The sequence below is a fragment of the Ascidiella aspersa genome, chromosome 7 (assembly GCF_963924565.1).
Source record: "Ascidiella aspersa chromosome 7, kaAscAspe10.2, whole genome shotgun sequence".
Taxonomy (NCBI): domain Eukaryota; kingdom Metazoa; phylum Chordata; class Ascidiacea; order Phlebobranchia; family Ascidiidae; genus Ascidiella; species Ascidiella aspersa.
Window position 1 is genome coordinate 15,828,890 of NC_139453.1, and position 22,852 is coordinate 15,851,741.

The 22,852-nt window shown below is 34.1% G+C and overlaps 2 protein-coding genes across 5 annotated transcripts in view; both read right to left on the minus strand.

The window, feature by feature from the left end:
- LOC146138021 (serine-protein kinase ATM-like) overlaps positions 1-14,530 on the minus strand; it is a 32,100-nt gene extending 17,570 nt beyond the window's left edge. The window contains exons 1-27 of one of the 4 annotated variants that reach the window (XM_083393652.1): positions 14,382-14,530; positions 13,603-13,685; positions 12,246-12,379; positions 11,935-12,099; positions 10,779-10,947; positions 9,311-9,404; positions 8,888-9,040; positions 8,669-8,770; positions 8,444-8,569; positions 8,070-8,247; positions 7,494-7,701; positions 6,940-7,431; positions 6,553-6,755; positions 6,008-6,475; positions 5,778-5,947; positions 4,295-4,470; positions 3,990-4,153; positions 3,711-3,869; positions 3,356-3,634; positions 2,994-3,281; positions 2,671-2,919; positions 1,830-2,025; positions 1,173-1,284; positions 803-1,086; positions 597-705; positions 319-421; positions 46-197 (exon numbers count right to left, since the gene is read on the minus strand). In XM_083393652.1, the coding sequence (XP_083249778.1) occupies positions 46-197; positions 319-421; positions 597-705; positions 803-1,086; positions 1,173-1,284; positions 1,830-2,025; positions 2,671-2,919; positions 2,994-3,281; positions 3,356-3,634; positions 3,711-3,869; positions 3,990-4,153; positions 4,295-4,470; positions 5,778-5,947; positions 6,008-6,475; positions 6,553-6,755; positions 6,940-7,431; positions 7,494-7,701; positions 8,070-8,247; positions 8,444-8,569; positions 8,669-8,770; positions 8,888-9,040; positions 9,311-9,404; positions 10,779-10,947; positions 11,935-12,099; positions 12,246-12,379; positions 13,603-13,685; positions 14,382-14,498 (5,133 nt within the window). In that variant the 5' untranslated portion in view covers positions 14,499-14,530. Of the gene's footprint in view, positions 1-45; positions 198-318; positions 422-596; positions 706-802; positions 1,087-1,172; positions 1,285-1,829; positions 2,026-2,670; positions 2,920-2,993; positions 3,282-3,355; positions 3,635-3,710; positions 3,870-3,989; positions 4,154-4,294; positions 4,471-5,777; positions 5,948-6,007; positions 6,476-6,552; positions 6,756-6,939; positions 7,432-7,493; positions 7,702-8,069; positions 8,248-8,443; positions 8,570-8,668; positions 8,771-8,887; positions 9,041-9,310; positions 9,507-10,778; positions 10,948-11,934; positions 12,100-12,245; positions 12,380-13,602; positions 13,686-14,381 lie in introns of those variants that run through there. The other 3 variants (XM_083393651.1, XM_083393653.1, XM_083393654.1) reach the window with 3 other exon arrangements.
- Positions 14,531-18,367: 3,837 nt separating this feature from the next.
- The window catches only part of LOC146138022 (uncharacterized), a 35,056-nt gene continuing 30,571 nt past the window's right edge, over positions 18,368-22,852 (minus strand). Inside the window, exons 18-22 of the mRNA XM_083393433.1 lie at positions 22,543-22,732; positions 22,257-22,374; positions 21,861-22,051; positions 21,255-21,729; positions 18,368-21,005 (exon numbers count right to left, since the gene is read on the minus strand). Of these exons, the coding sequence (XP_083249559.1) occupies positions 19,258-21,005; positions 21,255-21,729; positions 21,861-22,051; positions 22,257-22,374; positions 22,543-22,732 (2,722 nt within the window). The 3' untranslated portion in view covers positions 18,368-19,257. The remainder of the gene's footprint in view (positions 21,006-21,254; positions 21,730-21,860; positions 22,052-22,256; positions 22,375-22,542; positions 22,733-22,852) is intronic.

The window sequence follows — 22,852 nt, forward strand, 5'->3', positions numbered from 1 at the left end:
AAAGATTTTATATTAAAACTAAATTTAAAAAAATATTTAATTTACCTGCAACATTTTGTTTTGAGTATGCTGAGCCAGCCAAACAACAGCCCGCTTTGTCTGCATGGTTAAAGTTTGGTGATGTAGAACATTTAGTGCTTGAGCCTTGTAAAAAATTCCATTTAAGCTCAACAACTTTCCAACGGTTAACAAATTTTCTGTAACATTAAAAAAGGCTGACTACTGCTTAGTTTTTTTTCTGTTTATATGTTTGATTTTCCCTTTAATGAGTATAGTTCTAAAAAATACTTGAATATATAGTCAGAAATGGCAATTTACCGCAGTTAAAATTTGCTGGGTTTTGCAAATCATCATTTATTTTAGACAACTCTTTGGATATATTTGCTTCATTGATGGAGGTAGATGAACTGCTTTCACAAAACTGCAAAAAATTCAAGCCTTAATTTCATATATAACAATAAAATATTGGCACAAATTGGAGTAGGACATAACATTGAACCCTTTTAAAGTGGTTGTAGTATACAACAAAGTTTCTTAGCATACTAGAAACTAGAAAACTTACACCATAATTGATACAAAATACTAGTTATACATACCACTGGGGTATCCAGCATATCCTGGCTCAATGGTAAACTTGATGAGATCGGATTGTCTGGACAGAGTGAAATGTTTTTAAAAGAAGGTTTGTATAGCTTAGAAATCAACCTAAAAAGTTCAATAAGTTATGTTAACAAAATATTCGCTTATAAATACAAGAACCAGTGCTGATTATTTAAAAGGCAAAAAGTGTTAAATAATTTACTTGTTTTGTTTCAAGAAGGATGTAAGTTTTTTCTTGTGATACTGAAAAACTGCATCTACACTTTGTAGAGTGGGATAGTTGAGAATGAGGACAGTGGATAACTTGGAGGAATTTACAAGACACTGAATGACGGCACTCACAATCGTGGGATGGTTTAAAACTAACCAGGACTGCGAAATTTCATCACTAAGTAGAGTGCTAAAGATCAAAAAGAGCAAATCCAAACCAACTGAACATGTGAGACTGTAATTACGCATTGTATGCCAGGTGCCTGCATAAGGCATCTATAAATTAAAAATATTTAGATACGATATTATACAAAAGTTTGACACATCAATTTATGATAACGAATCAATTTTACATATTTTACCTTAAAGCAAACATTCTCAATGAGATTCGTAACCACATAAACCACACTTCTTGTTACCATCTCTTTTAAATTGTCATTTGTAAAATATGGAAAGATGAGAAGGATGAAGTATCTACAAATAAAAGATGGTGCAATAAAGATCTATACTTAAATAAATGGGGAGGTTTGTACGTCAGTCAGTCAGCCACAATGTTTGCTTTTGGGTCTTCTTGCCCTGGAAATTAGGGAGTAAATCAAGCAAAAATGCTAACCTGTTCTCAAACAGCTTCTAACCTGAAAATAATCCTGTTTGAAAATGAAAATTCCTTACTGTTCAAACTGCCAAGTCGCTTCTCCACAGTAGAGAATGTTTTTTTAGCTTATTGCAATTTGAGAACGGGATTAGGCATTATTCTTGAATATAACACAAGTCAAATAATTGGTTCTATCGTTTTGTTTGTTAGTGTTTTTTGATCACAACGAAATGTGAATCTTTATCTTTACATCCCCACAACGCCCAGAGTAGTCAATTACCAGTTGAAATCAAACAAGTAAATATTCTATTTAACCAGAGCAACACCAGGTTAGACTTAAACTGGTAAATATCCAATTTAACCTGAGAATATCCCGGGTAATTTTCTATATATATACTAAAAAGGAATACATTGTCATATTTACCTGTATGCAATAAATCGTTGTCTCAATTCTACAGAGTTTAGTGATTTTTTAATCATTTCATAAAGCAGGGACATAAAAAGATGAATTTCTGCTGGTGTTGTTGATAAAAGATTAACCAAGGATTTTACTCTTAGGTAACTTTTCTCAATGTCTGCTGATTTATTAAGAACCATCTCGATCATGATAGAAATTGTTGCTAAAACATAATTACAACTTTACAAAACAAAACAAATAGATGTACACATTTACAATGTTGCCATTATTGTTAATACTAATCACCAAATTTAAACTATACAAGCAATTTTAACATTCAAGCAATGAAATACATTGTAGAGGCACAATGGAGCTGAAAAAAGAATGTTGCACAACTATTTTTGAAATAAGAATGTTGCATTCAGGTTTTTTTTTTAAGGTTTGTTTTGGGTGACCGCTAAGTAGTTTTTAGAGACTTCATTTAAATACCATAAAGTTGCAAGTCCAAAATTTGGGAAACCGCTGGCGAAATTTGGAGAAATTTGGGACCGTTTCGGTCCCCCAAAATACCTTAAAAAAACACTGGTTGCATATATTTTTTAAGTTCCTGGAACCTTGTAAAAATTAACACAAACATCTGTTGCAACTATTTTAGGGTTATTTTTTGTCAAACCCGACTAGGCTAGCGCAAATCACATATTTAAGCAACCATCTATTAGAGTCAAAATTACCTTCAGAACACACACATTTAGAGACCTTTTTTTTTAATTTTAAGGTTTAGAATTACCATCTCTGCCCAAAGTTTTTTTAAAACTTCCATATAAGTTAATAATCTTATCCTATACCGAATACACCATTAGTCCATTACCCTCAAATAAATCTTCATCCAAAGTTACAAATGTAGATGGCGTTGGATCTAAGACAGACATGTTGCTGACAATATTGTCTTTGGTCTGAGGCTCATTCGTGGTAGAATGAAAAATGGATAGAAGGTGCACTACGATTTGGGGTAGGTAGCTTTTTATCATTTCATAACTGGAAACATATCCAAATTTAGTTGCAAGCATCTGTAGCAGGTCCGCTGCATTGAAATGCTTTAAGTTTTTATTGAAACAACCTGTACAGAAAGAAATTAGTAACACATATCTAGTGACATAAAAAGGTGAATTCTGCCAGTATCTGAGGTTATACCATTGTGGTGACAGAAAACTGCCAAAATAATTGCTGTTGTAGTTGAGAGGACATCATTACGCAATTCGCATTCATTTTTCAAAAATTCTTTACTATCTTCTGTAATTTCACTTCTTAAAACTAAGCTGATTGGAAAAGTGGAAGCAATATGTTGCATGTAGAATACTTTTCTAGAAACCCCCCACAGTGCATTCGGAAATTCCATGTACTTTTTTGTGGTTGTTAAAAATGGCCATTTGTTCATGATATACAACAAATGTCTTGTTAAAAGTGCAGGCTTCTTTAAATCTGCAGTATGAAGAAATGTTGTGACCCAGTCTTTTCATGTTAAAATATAGAATAGTAAACAAAATAAATTGTACCTGTTTGCATGTTTAGGCAACTGTGCAACCTATCAAGACAAAAATGAGTAATATTCCAGATAGTTTTGCGAAAACAAGGGCTGTTGGTACATTTTTTCAGTTTGTATGCAAAAATACAAATCTCTTGTGCTACTTCTTTCTCCAAAGAATGACACTCATGACTAAGTAGGCCACAAAGGGCAGACATGATTGAAAATGTGCTACCCAACAGAATAGTTTCTGCATTTTGTTTGTTACTACTTGCATCAGTTTCAGTTTGTGACACCATTTGTCTGATGCCTAAAATATCATTGGCATAATTAATATGTAATCTTAAAAACTGTTCAAAACACTGTACTCTAATAAATAACTTTACCATTCTTAATGCAGGATAGAGCATGTAAACTGAGGGAATTACAATCCAGAACACTGTTGAAACAATCTAAACTCGAGGTTACCAACAACATTGATTGACAAGAATAAATTGATACAGAAGAGTTTGAAAAATAAATAAACCTGGCAAGAATTGTCAAAACTGTGGAAAAAATACAACAAGATAAAATTGCATGTAAGTGTAAAAATAGAGTGGTGCTAATAACATTAAAACATTTTCAAAACATAAAAAAAAAATAATTAAGCTTAACATACATCACACCTGAAAATTTACTGCTCATTGTGTCATTTGATTCACTTTGGTTTGGCAAACATTTTGATAAACAAGTCAAGCATTTCATAAATGCTATTTTAACAAATGGTCCAGTTTTATTCTCCAACACTAATTTTCTAATAATGTCCAATACAGAAAGAATATCATCTTTGCTAAGGATAAAAATAAAACTGATATTGAAACAAAAGTCAAATAAATATTGATCAATATGTAAATTTATTTAAACCAAAACATTTAAGTAACTTTGATTTAACACTTTAACACACTGAATTAAGGTTATAGTTTTTTCAGACCTTTCTTGGGAATAAACAGCACTTTCAAATAACAAAGGAATCAAGTGTGAGAGGGCATTTAGGCATTTTCCACATATTTCCTCATCTTGATAATGTAATGTAAACAATGTTTGCAAAGTGTCTATGATAGTAGACATTTGACCAGAACTTATTTGATGTTTGTGAAGAGAGCAAATCTATAAAAAGTGGAGCAGTTAATCAAGGTAAATGCCTTAACCCAGGGATCGGGAACCTTTTTAGGCAAAAATAGTAATTTGAGCAGGGGCCCTTTTACTTTGTTCTCATTTAAGGGGCAGAACATGCTATGCACCAAAAATGAATTAGCTAAGTTTGCACAACTTTGATTACGGAGTTCCGTTGAAAAAATAGGGCCTTTTGGATATTAAGTGATCCCTTCAAACGGGATAACAGTGCCAAAAAACAAAGAGGATTTGCGCAAAGCGCCGAAAATTTGTTACTATGTGTAATAAAATAGGAAATATAAAGTTATGAAAGCGGCAATGGCCGCGTGCAGTTTTAATTGAGATCAGGCTTAAAAATGATAGCTTAGATTTTTCTGCCAGCAAGATTCTTTCATCAAAAGAGCCATACGGTGTCACAAAAAGAGTCATATATGGCTTTAAAATACCATGTCTAACACATCATAATGATGCCTGTCATCCAAATTGGTATGGGCTAAAAACAATGTTTATATGATGTTCATATTGTAATAAAGGATGTAGTGAGGTAAAATACCATGTCTAACACATCATAATGATGCCTGTCATCCAAATTGGTATGGGCTAAAAACAATGTTTATATGATGTTCATATTGTAATAAAGGATGTAGTGAGGGGTAACAAAAAACTCATTTGGACCAACCCAATTAATCAAAGTTATGATGTCATTTTAAAGTCATGAACAAAAAATCTAACAATAATATTATATATGCAATTAGCAGAGGCTTCACGATTGACACATGTGGAAGCTGAAGTACACAAAAATAGTTTGGCAAAATGATGATAGAAGGTATGACGTTGTTATGCAAAAGGTTTAAATCAAGCGAATCAAAGTTGATAAACTATTTAGCCATGGCAATATATCATAGCAATTTATCCACTTAGAAACCAGCAAGTTGTGAACTTGATGTTAGGTTTTGTTTTATAAAGATAATAGACAAATTTTCTTATATGTAGCACATAAATATCACCATAATATTTAAACAATGGTTAGTAAGGGAACACAGCTTAAATGATGCTAAACTTTAACAGAAACATGTCCATTGGCCTATGATTTAAAGCTTATTATGACAGATTTAAGAATCTTCACTAAGCCTCCTTGTAAATATACGATGTAGCTGCACAATAACATACACAACAAAACAACGATGTGCACTAAAGACTGCTAAAAACCAAACAGGTAAAAGCCCAAATGATAATTTGCAATTTATTTTTAAACATATCAAAAAACTTTTGAAATGTACAGCTCGCCAAACTTTACTTACTTGAATTGCATGAATAACAGCTTCAGCAATATGTGGCTTTGACAAAACAAGATGTTCAGCAAGCACACAATCTAAAACATCACTTGTGCTTTGGATATTCATTACTGAATTTGTCACACACAAAAACTCAAATGTTTTTTTAAAACATTCAAATGCCCATTTGGTAGACACTGTAAGTTAAATTGGTTTAGAAAAATTGTTGGCAGAACAACATAAAATTAAACACATACCAAACTGAGAAGTAAAAAAGTTCTGCTTGTTGTTTGAGGTTGAACCCATGTGTGGACGCTTTAACGCAGGTGAGTCATTTGGGATTTCACCATAACGCTTTCTTCGATAACTTGGAGGTTTTTTTAGGTGTTCTGCATATCGGTCTGACAAGGAATCAGCACTACTACTTGCGCTTGTCATAAATTGACTATCTTCTTGCATATCAGGTTTGGAAAGAAAAGTTAATGCATTTTTAGATATTTTTGCTATTTCAGTGCAAAATGCTTGTAAACCAAGTTGTATTCCTTCAATAATTTTTGATTTCTTCATTCCATTTTTACATATATTTAGCAATGTAACAGCTCTTGTCATGTTCTTGCATGTATTGATTAAGATATCAACCGTTTGTGGTGACTTTAATACATTTGAAATATGTTGACAAAAATAAACCAGCATAGCATCTACGTTGTTGACAAGTGACACAATTTCTGAAAATAATGAGTTTCCATAGTTATTATATTAACGTCAGAATGAAGTTTGTAAGTGTGGCAAATTATGTACTTACCATCAAAGGGCCAGCACACAGCTAATGTTAAGAGCACTGCGATTAGAAAAGCTGTTTGCTCCAAGAGTGCAAAAAGAAAATCACTTTGGGTATCCAACAAATGCTGCATATGTGTAACTAACAACTCAATTTTTTCCAACAAAAATTGGCAGACTTTTTTAATTGGAACCACCTCATCATCTCTTGCCATCGGGCATGATATTCTGGATTTTAGCACACAATACCTTGTAACAGTTTAGTATGCAAATGTGGCAAAATATTATTTTTGATTAGTACAACATACTTAAATAAAGGTAAATTTTGTGCGTTGGGGTATATGCTAATGTTAATAAATTTAATTGAAACACTTTTGGGTAAAACATATTTTAAAATGGTTTAAAAGTTTACCGTGAGTCAAATAACCATTCTTTTCTCTGTTTTAAGAACTCAGGTGATAACCAATTGCTCAAGTCATCTGTTATACTTTGGATGTATTCTGTTTGGTAGTACCATGGATTTTTGCAACAAAGCATAACAAGCACATCTACAAGAACTTGGACGTCAGGAAGCTTTTTAAAAGACACAGACCCATTATTGCAAAACAAATTTGGAATGTTAATAGCTTTTGTTTCTATTGCATGACTGTGGACCCCACTTTCTAAATGGGATGAATTTAATGTTCCTTGAGTCTGATTATGGAAACTGTCATTTAAGCTATTAGCTAAATTTCTTGCCATTTCCACTTCAGAGCAGCTCAATAAAAATGTTAATATGCCACATCTTAGTGGCCTTTTGGTGGTTAAAGGGTTGTCATCTTTTAAATTTGGAGCAAATGAAACCACATAAGTTTCCAAAATAGGTTGCAGGTTAATCAATGTTTTCAGAAGAGTTGAAAATGACCTAAAAAGCAAAAGAGTCAATGCAAATTAATCAAAAGGTGCAAAATTGTCATTTAAACTTACTGTAGAGGTGTTGTACAGGTAATACTTGGCCATAGCGTGTTTAAAAAGTTTGGGTAAGATGAAGGCATACAAACATTTTGTAACAAATAATTGTTGGAAAAAAAGGTGGATACAAATTGGCAACAGGCTTCACTTAAAGCAGTTGATTTTGACAAAGTAATTTGTTGTGTTGCAGCTTCCAGTGCCCTTATCCAAGTTTTATCTGCATCTAAATTATAACTATATATTACAAGATTGAACTGTTGAAGTAAATTACAACCCAGGCCAGCTTGAATTGTGCAAATCAATTAAACTCAGACATTTTCTTGTTGCTTTCATCATTGTGGTTTTCGCCACCAAAATTTTAAAACTGGATGATCAAAAAATGAGAAGAAAAGGTAATTCAATAAAACTTATAGCAACTTTTAGCAAGCCAAATTAGCTGCCTTTGTCATGTCTTTACATGTGTGCTACATATTTGATTTCAATTTACAAAAAAAAGAAGATGAAAACAAATATCAAGGTAAAAAAATAATTATGATACATTGGAAATGAATGAAAATCATTTTACAAATCCCATGTGAGAGTTTAACTTACCGGATGGTGTATTAGTGTTGCAAATCTTTGCAGCAAGGGTAGACATGCAGTTAAATACTTTGCATAAAACATCTACACATTTAGTTTCCATCAAAACTAGTTGAAAACATTCCAAGAACTTTACTGTTTCAATTGCATTCAGATTACAATTCTCATATTTCAAAAACATAAAACTGATCTACAAAAACAACATAAAACATTTTTTAAAACAATAATATTCATTAGTTTACAAACTATTTGATAGTTTGATGTTTGCCTCCAAATAAGTTTGATTCTTGTGTATCACATTCTGTTTTGTCATAAAATACTGAAAGCGCAATTTCATTTGTTTTAGAATGAAATGAGATCACAGAAATCATGAAACAACACAATACCTGAAGCCAGTAAGATAATGCAACAGTTTCTTCCATGTTCTGTATTGGTAAAAAACTTAGAACTTGAGACTTATCTTTAAAATTCAATTGTTGAACCAGGCTTGGAACTTGTGTGAAGGGCAACACCTGAAAAAATGAAAAAGTTACGACAAAGTTTTGCAGAAGGAATATTTTGTTTTGTTACTTAAGCTATATGCTAAATTGAAAACATATGATTTGACCAACCTCCTCACTAGGAACTTCATTATCGGAATATTGGTGAAACAAAATAAACAAAGCGTATGCTGCCAGCTTACAAATGCCCACATCACACACAATTTGTCTTGTCTACAACACACAATATTTATTTTACATTTTGTCTACTATTTTAGTCTATTAATCGTTATATAGTTTTTCATATAGATAACTAAGTTAATAAATATATTAAACATAGTTTTGTATTACCTTGGAGAACTTAATTGATGACGAAAAATTGACAATGTGTTGTTCGATACAATAAATAATAGATTTCAAAATGCCAAACCAAATACACTTTTCAGTTAAGTTTTGATGAAACACCTTGCCATATCCAAATGAACAATCATCAAACAAAAAAAGCTGTAGACAAAAGTGTGATGTCCCATAATACACATTGCATTTCATCATTCAAAACTACCTTACACTAAAATAAAGTGCTAGCATTGGTAAAATATTAAATAACTTATGTTTTTTTATCTAATTCTAAGTTGAGTAAAGTTACTGAACAGCAAGCAACACAATTCATCATCAATTTAAAACAAACACTAGAATTCTAATCTACTAGCATTCCTGTCAGATGTTGGAATAGTGCTACTTAGGCTAATAAAATACAACACAAAAAATACCAACCATAAAATGACAAAGTTCAACTAGGATTTGAAAGGAATCCTTTGTGCATTTTCTGCTTGACATTATGCCAACAACACAGGGAAGCACTTCTTGACTAAATAAAAGCACCCTGGTATCATTTGCACAAGCCTGCCATTTTACAAACTCAGTCAAAATATGTAGAGTCTGTTCGATGAATAAAGCAGACTGTGATTTTCTAAAAATACAGACAATTATGCTAAAAGTGTCTTTAAAATTTAGGCATAGTTTTTTAATTACTGTAATGATAGATAGATATATTTATTCAGAACATCGAACGCAAAAATAAAGAATAATAGAAACACACAGCTACTAAAATTATGGTTCTAAGTTCCTTTTTCTTATCTATCAAAAATGGCCTGAAGTTTATTTGGATTATTTGTTTACTGCTTGCACGTGGTAAGTTTTAAAACATTTTTGTTTATAAACTCTTATAAATTTTTTATATGGTAGCTGTTTATCTTGCAGGTTTAAATTTTCCCAATATTTCGCTCGTACAAATGAAAGTAACAATTTACCGGAATTTGAGTAGGGGCCAACTCTAAAAAAGTTTTGCTCATTCCGCAGCCTTGTATTATGTGAATGTGTATTATGTACTGGAGCAATGAAGTTTTAAAATGTATCTGGTAAGTTGTTATTTTGAAATTTATGTACACATTGTAAAATTTCTAACTTTATTATATCAGTAATTTTCATAATTTTATGTTCATAATACAGAGGTAATAACCTTGTTCTTGGAGGGAAGCTGCTAATGAGTTGGATCGCGCAATTTTGCAAAACCTCAATGGGGTAGTAAATTTAAATTTGAGGTTAAAATAGCTCAATATGGTATTTTTGAACATAACATCAGTTTGAATAAACAATATTTAGATTGACAGTTCTTTAAATATAGCAATAAAATACAACAAATAAGAAAGTTTTTAAATTGTAATTAAGGAAAAAGTGCAAACATGCCTTTATAACTCCATTATATGAAAAGTGCAACACACAACTAGTTTATACCAATTAACACTATATTAAACAAGGCAGTTTTTACATAAAAAAAACTATGTTATTGTTGTATAGTTTAAGTAATTTATAAAAGCGTATATAAAAAGTATAAGTATAAAATATGTTTTAGGTTTGTTACATTCAAAGTTGGAAGTGGTATGTTCTGTTTAGCGAAGTTAGACTTGCTTATACAATGTAAAAAGCACAGTTCAAATAATATGATAGAAAAGTAAAAAATACTAGTTGGCAACTATAAAGTGATCACTAGCTATCCAGTTCTTTTAAGATTGCCAGCTAAATGGCACTAATTCAGTGAAGGCAATAAATAGACTTCTAATTTACAAGACAATATAATAGGATTTACACCACAAATGGTGTGGGTTATTATTTGCACACTTCCGAGCAAATAGCTCAATAAAAAATATTAAACTTTAAATAACAATCCAAATGTATTATTTACCTTATGATAGGTATTGCCTCACTAAAAAAATTGAAAAGATAAGTAAACGTTGTAGCTTCAAATCGCGATATCACTGCCATCATAATGTGCTTAAGCACAGCACTTATTCGCACAGGTCCAACATCATCTGATGGTGAAGTATAGCAGGAACAACAATATGCAATGATATCTGAACAAAAAAATAATTTAAACTAGTTTTTATTTTCACCAAACTTCTAAACACCTACTAATTGATTGAAGTCAGTTCTACAAGTAGATAAAGATAGAGATTCGTTTATTGTTTAAAAAAGTACTAAATTTCGATCGACTTGTAGTGTGTTTGCAGTTTTGCTTTGATTGGCAGCTTTAAATACTCCTATATGGACTTAAGCAATCGGGATATTTGCAATTCCAGATAGGTAGACAAGTATGACATTCTCCAGCTAAATAAACTATATTTTTTGTCTGTTTTAATTACTTAACTGCAAAACATTTTCTTGGCCTGCGCAAACTTTATTGGCGTATTGCTATGTTTCTGTGTTGCTATTATTTCTCTTTTAAGTGCCTAATATTAAAATTGAAATTTTCTACCAATTTAACCAAGTTAATGGAATTTTTTTCGCTCTTTGTGTATTCAAACTGTTTTTTAAGTGCACATTTAGACACGAGTTCGCTCAAAAATAGCTTAACTGTATAACAGTGTCAGAGTAGAAAAAAGAAGACATGTGCACCCGCAGATTGTACTTTTTGTACACGCTTTATGTATTTATTAATAAAACAAAAAAAAAATTGTTAATGTAACGCACTCGGTGCAACTGTTGGATCACTCTTTTAGTTTAATTGCTTTGTTTATCTTCTAAACATGGCATAGTTTATACAATCATTAGGCCAACACTGCATTTAACTTCCGAGATGAGAACAAAAATCCCGAAGAATTTAGACCAAAAATGCTTGTCACCACCTGGTAATCAGTTTATTACTTTCAAAAGTACATGGAATTGTTAACTTTTAATGAATATCATGAAAAAATAACAACACACATTATAAAGTTGGTAAAATGGCAATCCCGTCAGTTATATTAACTGATTTTGTTTAACATACCACTATAAGATAAAACGGTAACTGAAACTTTAAAAGAAACTGAAATTCCTATTATCAATTTTATATAGAATATTACCTTTATACTGTTGTTGAGATATCTGATATTTATATTTCCGCTGTGTTAAAATATCTGCAGTAAACATATCCAAGTATGAACCAGCAAATATCTTTCCTTGGAAGTTTCGTTTAAGAATGAACACTATTGAATCAACCACTTCACTGCATTTTAACATTGGACCATCTAACAAAATATCAAATATGATTGCTTTTTTTTAGAATTAATTGGAAAGATATGTATTTGTGCTATTCACATTTTATCTAAAAATAGGGCATTTATATATAACAACGAATTAATCTATTTAAATAGAACTATTTGGGCTTGCTTACTTTTCACTGCAATGTGAGACACGCTTCTTAAAAGAGAGCATATTTCGTTCAGCTTAATTTTCCTATTTGATTGGGTGGTAGCATTTAAAGTATCCCACTTTGTCCGTGCAAGTTCAGATTCTTTAAGCAAATAACTAAAAATAACAAGGTTAAACTTTATAAAAAAAAAACCTAAATATTTTTTATCAGAAGTAAACAACTCTTAGCTGAATGTAATCAAGGCCTAAAATTATTTTTATCCTACCTAAATGTCTAATATAATTTAATCCAACTTTTTACTTTGATGTGTGAACATAGTTGATGTATCATTAGCTTCAATTGTTTATAGGACTATTGAAAGCGGAGGACATTTACTATGTATTTTGCCCTAATTTAGTTCACTTTTGTAGTAGTAAAAGTTTCTTAATCTGAGACGATTTATGCAATAGCTTCAATTGTAAATTGCATAGACTAAAACAAATATGAACAAACTAATATAAAAAATAGTTGAGTTCCTGGAACAAACCAAACATGGTAAATTGAACGCAACATATTTTGGCGAGTTAAAATATCACCAAAAATAGACATTATATTTTACTGCATGTAGCTTAACAAGCTGATGAAATGAAAGTTTTCCTTAGACATAACAAAATTACAAAAAAAAGCCCAAAGAAAATATATATTCAAAGCATTTGACCAAAGCGAAAATTTGTTGGAAAAAAAAATTAGGTTGAGAAAAAATAATTAGAAGACAACTCTATTGATTAGGTTAGCAAAACTGTAATTTAAAAAAATGTGTTATGCAAAAAAGCAAAAAAATGAAATTTGATTTGAAGAAACATATTAAGCATTCGTTCATCATACAGAATTATTGTTTTAGCAGAATACTGTTTGCCTGATTTAACCACTCTCTGTATTAGATACATTTTTGCATGATGTGACACAGTAATTTATGAATTGATCCAATTTATATAAAATAGAACTTTTATGACATCAGAATAAATCAATGAAACAGGAATGGGTGCAAATGGCCGCAATACCGAAATAACTTTTAAAAACAGATAACCCTCGAGCCAGCAAATAAATACAGTTTCAGAGTAAATGGGAAGGGAAACATTTCACAATTAAAATGGATTAATAAGCACATTGCTGTCTTTGTTGTGATTTGTTACTATTCAAGTTTTTTTTGTGTAAACTGCTTATTCTTCTTATTCTTTTAACAAATCCTCCAAAATCAAATGTCAAAATTCAGATGCTATCAAAGGTTGAGAACAACTGCTCCAGATACAAGGTCAAATGTTTGAAAATTTAATAAGAAAAACACACAGAAGGGTTGTTAAAATCTAATATTTATCATCAACATAATGATACAACTCACCCCTGGACTGCTTTAAAAATAGATGTATAAGTTCCTTCTTTACTTTTCCCACCAATAGACCTTTCATCAAGAACATCTTTAATCTAAAAAATATAATTTCATACTTAAATACAATTGATTAAACCCAAAAAGTTATCATCAACAATGCAAAATGCTTTTAAGACACACATCAATGCCAGGCTGAAAAGTTGGCCTACAGTGTGCATTAAATGAAAATCACCTAAAAATTTGTTAAGCCATGCAAACTTGAGTTAGCAAATGCGCAGTACTTCTGTTGCATTTACATTATTTTGGAAATAATTTATTTAAAGCTGGGCAAGTTATTAATTTTTTCGTTGAGATTCAAGGGATTCCCGGGAATTTTCATTTTTCAATCCTGTTTCCGGGAGTAAAAATTTCCGGGAAAAAGAGGAACCCTAACTCATACACCTATTTTTGAATGATTATTGATTTGGGTTGGGGTTCACAGTTGGGTTCAGGTTGTGGTATTACTGAATTGAGTTTCATGATTTTACAATATATCATTGCTTTATTTCCTAATTTATTTAGTTTACCGGTACTTTATTCGGGCAAATATGCTCATGATGTGCCTAATTGTCAAAAATGAAATTGCAAGTAAGAAATAAATATGGGAGAATAAATATAATAATATTACTTGACCCAACCAAAGACCGAAACCAAGTGCTAACCCTTACCCTTACCAAAATAATGTTAGCAATATAAAAACAAAAATGTGGTAGGATTCTTAGACAAACGCTCAAAAATGCTGGATAGTTAACCTTTGGATTTTGAAGTAAATTCTTTAAATTATCTGCATTCTTTTTTCTGTCAGTCGCCTTGTCAGATTCAAGATAATGACAACTGGAAACAATATCATCCAACAACTGCCGAGACATTATTATAAAAAAATGACACAAACTACATAACAGATGCAAAACTATTTACAAACGTGCGAAAAACACAACGGGAATTTCCCTGTTTAAGTCCTATATTGTTTCCCCCGCTTGTGATCAATGATGCATATCATATTGTCATGGATAAGTTAAAACCCTTTTGGATTATAAAGGTTATAATCTCTTTGCTTTGGATGGGTAGCCACAAACCAATGATACTATATTCCCATTAATCAAGCCGCGATCAAGTAAGCCCCTTTGCGCAGGCTTAAGAAATGAAATCGCGGGTCGGTTGTTGATTGAGTACGCCATACTTCATGTTCCCAATGTGGTTCGTTAATTAAGCCGCGTTGTTACCAACTTTATCTAGATACATATTTTTTCAGAGCGCGAGTCCATTTGTCAGCCATATCACAGGCTGACTTTTTGTTAGGTTTCCTTCAATAACTTACAATATCCAGGTGAGTGCACGATGGTTAGAACGCAAGCATGCTACTGTAGGCCTATAGGCATAATTTTCGAAAATCTAACGTTCGATGTCCTACACCAGGAGTTGGCAACCTTTTTTGCACTGCGGACCGGTTAAAAACTAAATTTTATCACGGACCGGCAATCAAAAATAAATGTGCAGTAAAGAAAATTTATTACAACTTTTTTCCAATGAGAACTTTGACTTTGAGCTTGTTTTGCCGCAACGAGATAGGCCTACTCCCACCTAGGAATTATTATACCAAGTGAAAACCGCAATGCGCCCCTCACGTCCAGTATGTTTCGGGGTTAGTACGTTTTCGGTACTGCGATCACAGAAAATCCAGACTCGCATACGCAAGACGTCGGAAATGGCAGAAAAGTATTTAAGGCTTTTATGGAAACGTCAGAGTTGTCTGGCAAGACCGTCATCCAAAAAGTTAAAGTAGAAGTAGTGGTATTAAAAGTAGGCCTGCATTTCAGAAAACCATCATTTGTAAAGTCCAGCACTTGGTCCTCTTGTCGCACAGTTATAAGGGCGATTCACCGGTTTCGAAAATAAGCGTACCGGTATTACGGATTTTACTATTTGCAGTCCTAGGGTCTTTAGTGATTGAACTCTATAGTAATATACCAAGTAACTGTTTTCAAGGTCCGAGAACGCTTGCTTGAATTCGTTTTCTTTAAAAGTCTCTGCTAAAGTTTGAACATGTCAAATGCCCCTTTGTTAACGCGTTTCTCCAATAAATTAAGTTTGTCTTTAAATGCAGCCACGTTTTGTGCCAACTTGAATTCACTTGTCGAGATGAAATATTTAGTTTGATGAGAAGATGAATATGTCACTCAAGTAGGCAAGTTTTAGAACCCCTTTTTATCAATAAATTTGCTGCAAGATCTGAAGTTTCTCCCATAGAATTATTTGCAGTGGTGAAACACTTTGTTCAATATTTTTCCTCGTCTTACTTTTTGCCAAAAAAATTGCATTTTTGCACTGCATCCATGTCCTCACATAGCTGCTTAGACAGCCGGGTGTTAAGTACATGTGCTTTGATGAGGTTGATCATTTCAACTATATCGTCGAATACACTATGAAGCTCCGGTGATAATTTGCAGCCAGCCAGCATTTCTCTGTGATTGACGCAATGAGTGGTGCGACCTCCTTTATACGAACTGTTAAACCAGACAGACAGACAATCAAGGCTGCAGCCCCATCAGTGCATACACCAACACAAAAAGACCAGTAGCCGACGTAGCCTACGGTTCGGGTTGAAATCAAATTTTTAATTTGGCAACCCTGCTACGGACCGTAACGAACTCCTCGCGGACCGGAACCGGAAATAATGCTTTGAACTGTAGGGAGAGGGTATGGAACGATGTGTGGCCTTTGGTCCCGGCCGTTTTGGTGTCGACGTTTGAACGCCTTAGTTTGAACGACGCGTTAGGGTGCCGCTGTTTTGGCACCGGATTATTTGCCTCTGTTAAGGGTTAGTGGTGATGGGTATAATGGGTGGGGAACTTCTGTTAGGGTAGAAATTAGTGGAGATGTAGTGATGTACTTTTGGGTGGGGTTTGGGGTTAGGTAGATGTTGCATAGGCCTGAATCTACTATTATTCAGACGGGCTTCGAACTTATTTCGATTTGATCGTTAAAATTATGGTATTAGCCGAATTCTGGTATTTTTTCCGAACTGTGTTTTATTCCTGCGTTGTGTTGTTCTTATTTCGGCCTTATGACTGGAGTCCATTTCTATTTATATTAGACAAGGGCAGTGCCATTAGACTGAAACTGTGCTTCGGTCATTAATTCAAAGCAATACTAATGGCGATATCATAAACATGACTGGTTCACTGAAGTAAATCTCATTAACACAATTGTTAGAGTGGCGGTTGTTATTGCTTTTTCTACTGCTAGTTTTTTCAGTTTTTATTATTTGTTTTTTCCTGACAGTTTTTCCAGAAAACAGAAGAACCATCATAAAACTACGGTTTGTTAGAAGCTGGCCGCACAGGGCTAAACTATTAATGTGTTGCGGCCGGACTATGGGACTAATCCTAATAGGAGTAATAATGTCTAAATCGGAATAAACCCTAAACCAGTCGAAACAAGCCCCAAATGGCACTATAAGGTCTATACAACATTTACCTAACTTTATCACAAAACTCCAAAACGGCCGATAGCAGACAGATGTTCGCCAATCGACATGTAGGAGTATTTTAATTACTATTCTACTTTGACCAATGATATTATTCTGTCGCTGATGTTAATACTATCTACCACTGGTTTAAGTTGTGAAGTTTTACCATTTCGAATTTAGCGATGTTATAATCATATAGTCCAGAGATAAGAATGGGGTGGGTCATAAGTTCATAGCTATCATAGAATCATAAAGGAACCCATAGGGAAAAAGGCTGTAGCGGTTTAGGTCAATTAGAATGGTAATCCAACATTACTTTATAATTTAACAAAAAAACGTAAAATGGTTATTATTGCGTTTGCCTACGTATTAATGTAGTTTTACTATTTTTTAGTCATTTTATTTTTTCTCTTTGAATGGTTTGTGAGTATTGCGTTAAAACTCAGTCAGTTGCTGCTCGAAACGGTTTGCTATCGCATAGTTCAGCGACGTCTAGAATTATTAATTTTTATCTACAGTTTTTTCAATTTTTTACTTCTGCAGTATAAGATGGCTAACGCACTCTCGTTTTAATTATTAACCCTGATGAGGTCAGCTGGTATCTGCTGCCGAAACGTCGGTTTATACTTCGTTTACACCAGAAGAGCGATTTCTATCTACTAAACAAAAAAAGTTCACATTTTTGCCCCCCAAAAATTTTTCGGTTGGCTACGCCACTGGGTCAAACCTAAGCTAAACCGATACTTGTAAATTTCTGCAATTTTGAGTTTTTAGCTACCGATTTAAACAATGAATAATTGCGGGGCTATTAAGTTTGGAATATTTGAAAATGCTTACCGAGGTGACCAGACACAATTTGGACTTTAAAATGATGTGTACATCACTACATATCCTTAAACTAGTTGGATAAGCACGCTAAACTATACCAATTTGGCTGACAAGTTTGCAAATAGTATCACACTGACACACAAAGATTGGAACCAGGGCTAGGATATGCGTCTTTTAACTAAATCACATAAAGATTGTTCTCAATTTTTAAACAATTCCACTGCAAATCTTAAGTGGCATTTTTGTTGACAGCGAAGGGCAATTTTAACTTTATTTGATTATTAATTTTCAACACATCTTGTCGTTAAAGTAGTTTTATACTCATGTGAAATAAAATGATGGTTTTATTTTAAACGCATTGCTTTACCCTATTCTTCATTTTAGATAAGCCTGTGTGTTTGCCTGAACTTAGTCATAAGCTAACGTCACGTGTTATTCACGCCAAAGTTACAGTTGATTTAATCGAATAAAAAGGAATGAACAAAAGAATAAAGACCAATGATACAGAAAACAACATTAAGGTGAACTAGAAGAAATTATAAAACAAATGATCTGAAAAAATGTATACATTTAGAATACGTAAGTCAGTTGGTAATATAAGTCACAATCAAACGCCGGTCTTTTATTGGGAAGGAATAAATCCCCAGTTACACCAACTACCTATATGGTGAACTACATCTTATATAAATTCAGTTACATGCAAAATACGAAATAGAGTGCGCTTATTTGGAAAAAAATTGGCAAACATAACAAAATGGAACACGGATATTTAGACACAAATATTATTAACTGTCCATTTGTAGGCCAGTGTTGCTTAAACTTCTATTGTTAAACTAGAAAAAATCTCAATGCTTTTCAATTACCCAAATTTTAAGTACCAAACCAATATCACTATATTCAATAAATGATAAGAACAACACAAAAATTCCACTTGGAAGTCAATTACAACTATCTTGCTAAAGCAACTAGGAAAGCTTTCTATATTATTGTAAAATTTACCTTTTAAAATATAAGTTAGTCCCTTTGGGGATTTTTACCGGAGTGAATCACTAATTTTGGCCAATTAAAGCACAAACTTCATTAATGAATAGGCATTTCTACAGTGTAAGTGAAAGGTGACATTTGATTCTTGGCACCAAATATTTAAATGATTGGCGTAATATAACGTATGATATAGTCCACAGCAAATTCAAGTTCGGTATGTAAAAACATATTATAATTTTAATGACGAATCTATTTCATTTATTAACAAAATAAATAAATATAGCACGGTTTGTATAAGATTTAACTTTTATTTTTAGGAATAACCGCGTTACATTATTTAGGCTTCATTAAACATACGATTCCTCAGCGTTTTCTAGTTCTTTCATTTTGAAAACAATTGGCGTTCGATTTTGCTCTCGGTCAACCTGGGCAACAATACAGCTTGTAATGTTGGTGTTGTTGTTGTTATCGTTGTGATAACAGCTCTGATTGTTTGGTTGCGATTTTGAACTCCTCTTTCGGCGCGACCTTCGTCTTGTCGAGGCTGAAACTTGGTCATTTTTAGAGCTAACTGTTACTTCTGCCTTACTCTGAACGACTGAACCTGGTTTCGAGAAGCTGCTTCGTGGCGTTTGTCGATTACCAAAGGCAAGAGATTCCGACAAGGAAAGCAGCGCCTCATCGGAAAGTTTTCTCGCCGCGTCATGATCAGGCGAACTATCCGGCTCACAATTCTTTGCTTTAGACGGATTCGTAGCTGAAGAATTCGTTTCATTCATCCGTGTCTCCAGGTTCTCCTTTCGCCTTCTTGCTCGTTGCGAACTTGATAGCTGCATTTTGGGATTGGGCTCGTCAAAACTCTTCACAATGGAGTCGAGGTGTGCGAAGGACACGGGCATTGAAGTCTTTCGCTCTTTGTTATGCTGAGACAGGAGTAGGTCGTGGATTGCGATGTCCGACATTTTCTTTTTGGAAAGGTTGTGGACGTTTCCGTGATTAAAAGCGTTGATCTTAGCTCTGACCGAATTCGACATTGATCTGTCAAAATTGCCACAGGGTGACAAAGTAGTGGTGGATCGCAGGCGTCTGTCGAACGAATAAACCTTTTTCAGGTTGCCGTGTCGAGTCGTATCGGCTGACGAGCTGAGAAACTCACTCGTTGAACTTTTCGAAGGAAGGCTCAAACTGAAAAGGCTCATCCCACCTCCGATGGACGAGGTTCTCAACGCTTCGTTAAGTGCTCCGACTTTTCCACGACTCCTGCGGCGACTGCGGGTAGGAGTTAGTGCGGAGTCGGAACCACCTTCTGAAAGATTACTGACGTCATCTGTACGCAAGTACGCAGGATTGGGCGTCTTTGCAACACCGCCACAAAACGTTGTTGTATAGGAATATGGCACAAAGGCCGATTTCGGCTTTTCGGTCGGCGTCTCGTCGTTCGCTTTTACGGGAGTAGAAACAGGATTGGGACTTTCACTTTCACTTTTTCTTTTAGTTTCTTCCATGGCCATTGTTGGGGAATAATCGTCTTTGTCCGACTGTACAGTATAAAAAATCTCGTTTGACTTACGCTTGCTAGCGGACGCCATTGCTATGTGGCAACCGTGGGTATAGCTGGAGCGCCTTGAAGTGTGTCGTGAACCGTGCTTTGATATAGTTTTGTGCACGGATTGCAATTCACGGTTGTTAATGAGGTCAGCGGTGGATGAACGACGACCTCCGTCGAAATTGAGTGACGTAGGTCGCTGTGATTTTTGCATTATTGCGTCATCAGCAGTGCGTTCGAACAGTGTTTCGGAAAGCAAACAGTTGTTTTCTATGAGCTTTTCCACGCTTAACTCTCCAATCGTTTTTATGTAACTTTCCGCTATTTTGTTCGTTACGATATTAATAGTGTTATTATTATTATTGTTGTTGTTGCTGTTGATTTTCATGTTGTTATTGTTGTTGTTGTTGTGGTTGCTGTTGTTGTTGTTGTTGTTATTGTTGTTGTTGTTGTTGCTGCTGCTACTGTTGGCACAAGTGGTCCCATTTAATGTTGAACTCAAATCTTCTTTAAGGGGATACGATTGTGGTTGGTTTTTTACTTGGGGATCTAAAATACATACACAAAAATGAGTTGGAAATATATTTCAATAAATCTAAACTTCAGGTTGACTACAAATATTAGGCGTAGTCAACCACCCGGATACATACACTACAAAGTATTTTGAATTGCCTTTGAAATAGGTTTGAAAGTACATTGCGATTTAAGTAATATTGTGGACTCTGTTAGCGATAGTGTTTGTTTCGAGTCAAATTTATCATTAGATTCATGAAATTCCTAAAGCTGTATTTAACAGACCTTTATTACGTTCCGCAGCAACTTTTATCGGTTGTCTCACAATGGGCTCCGATCTTCGTCTAGTGGCGGATTCGACGTGTTTAACCGTAACTCGGTCGGATCCGTCAGCAAGCCCTCTTGTGGTCGAAAAACTCCACGTACCCGAGTCCTCCTCAATGATTTTGACGCCACCTAGGAAGCCCGGTTCCACTTTTACCTTTTCCACAATGGCTTGGCCATCTTGGGATCCAAAGACATGCTCAACATTGTGACGTCGATTGTGTGAATCCTCGTCGTCTCCACTGAGCGTCGTGAATCCCGAGTCGTTGCTGAGACTGCACACGTCAGCACTGTGACGTCGATCAGCGGGCGTTCGACGTTTGTTGACGTCATACTTTTCAATCGATTTCTGCAGCTCGAGCTTTGCGCGATCCAGGACAATTTCGGCTTCGAGAATGTCTTGGTCTAAACTGTCCATTGAGGAAGCGACGTTTTTCTGTGACATCATATAATTCATTAGCACATAACGTTAGATAAGCCTATAGTTTGAACTTAATTATTTGCTACTTTGAATTGGAGTTTTATGTTTTAATAATTTAATCTGACTACAAGTTTTCAAAATCTCACAATTGAGCTGAGACTCTTTCGTGCTGATCTCCTCCTCTGGAGTTGCTTTCTGGTGGATCGTCCCCTGTCGAATTGACCAAAGTCCTCGACACCCTTTACTGAGTCCTCCCGTTCGTCTTTATCGTCCTCCGTCGTGTCATCCGCATCGCCGAAGAACTGCTGCGTCTCCTCACCTGAAGTTACCGCGTCCTCTGCAACACATAATTTTTTCGTTAAAAAACGATATTTAAGGCTTATTCAAACATCGTGTCTATAGCTTTTGACGAAGGAAAACATCCTGTTGAAGCTATAATCGTAATTTTTGCAGTTTAATTAATCATTTATAAAAGTTATGTTGGGTCAATGTGGATAAATTTGCTATAATTCTAAAATAACCATTATTAATTAATGTCACACCGTTCTTGAATAAGGATGGGTCGACGTTTTCTTCGGAAGGTTCTTTGAACAATGGTAGCTCTTCATCGCCGAACACCGTTTCGTAATTTTCAATCATAAAATGCAGCAATTCTTGTATCTGTAAGAAAGTGTTAAACGAATGCTGGTTAAAATACAAGGTGATTATCAAAGCATACTTACAGATTAAAGTTATTCGGTTAACATTGGTAAACCAAATAATAAAACAAAAGCTAAAACAACGGCGTTTTCACCAATGATTACAGAAACTAAAGCAAATTGTTTTTACCACTTTGGAACAGGACGTTTGCGTGACTAGGTCGACCGAAGGAGGCAGCCACATCAGGCTTGGGGCAAAGCACACCGAAAGGTTAAACGAGTTCATGTTGTTCTGATCCGATAAGCGAGATATTTCCTTCAGCATACATGCTAGATAGCGCAAGAGATTTCTCGACGATGCGTCCAATAAATCAATCTGCCTAAAAAAGTGACAGGCACGTATAAGGTTTAGAATATCTAATGCGAGTAACTCTTTTTTATAATTTTGTTCAATTTATAGTACTGCCGTGAATGGCTGTCTCTGGTAAGGTAGTAAAGTA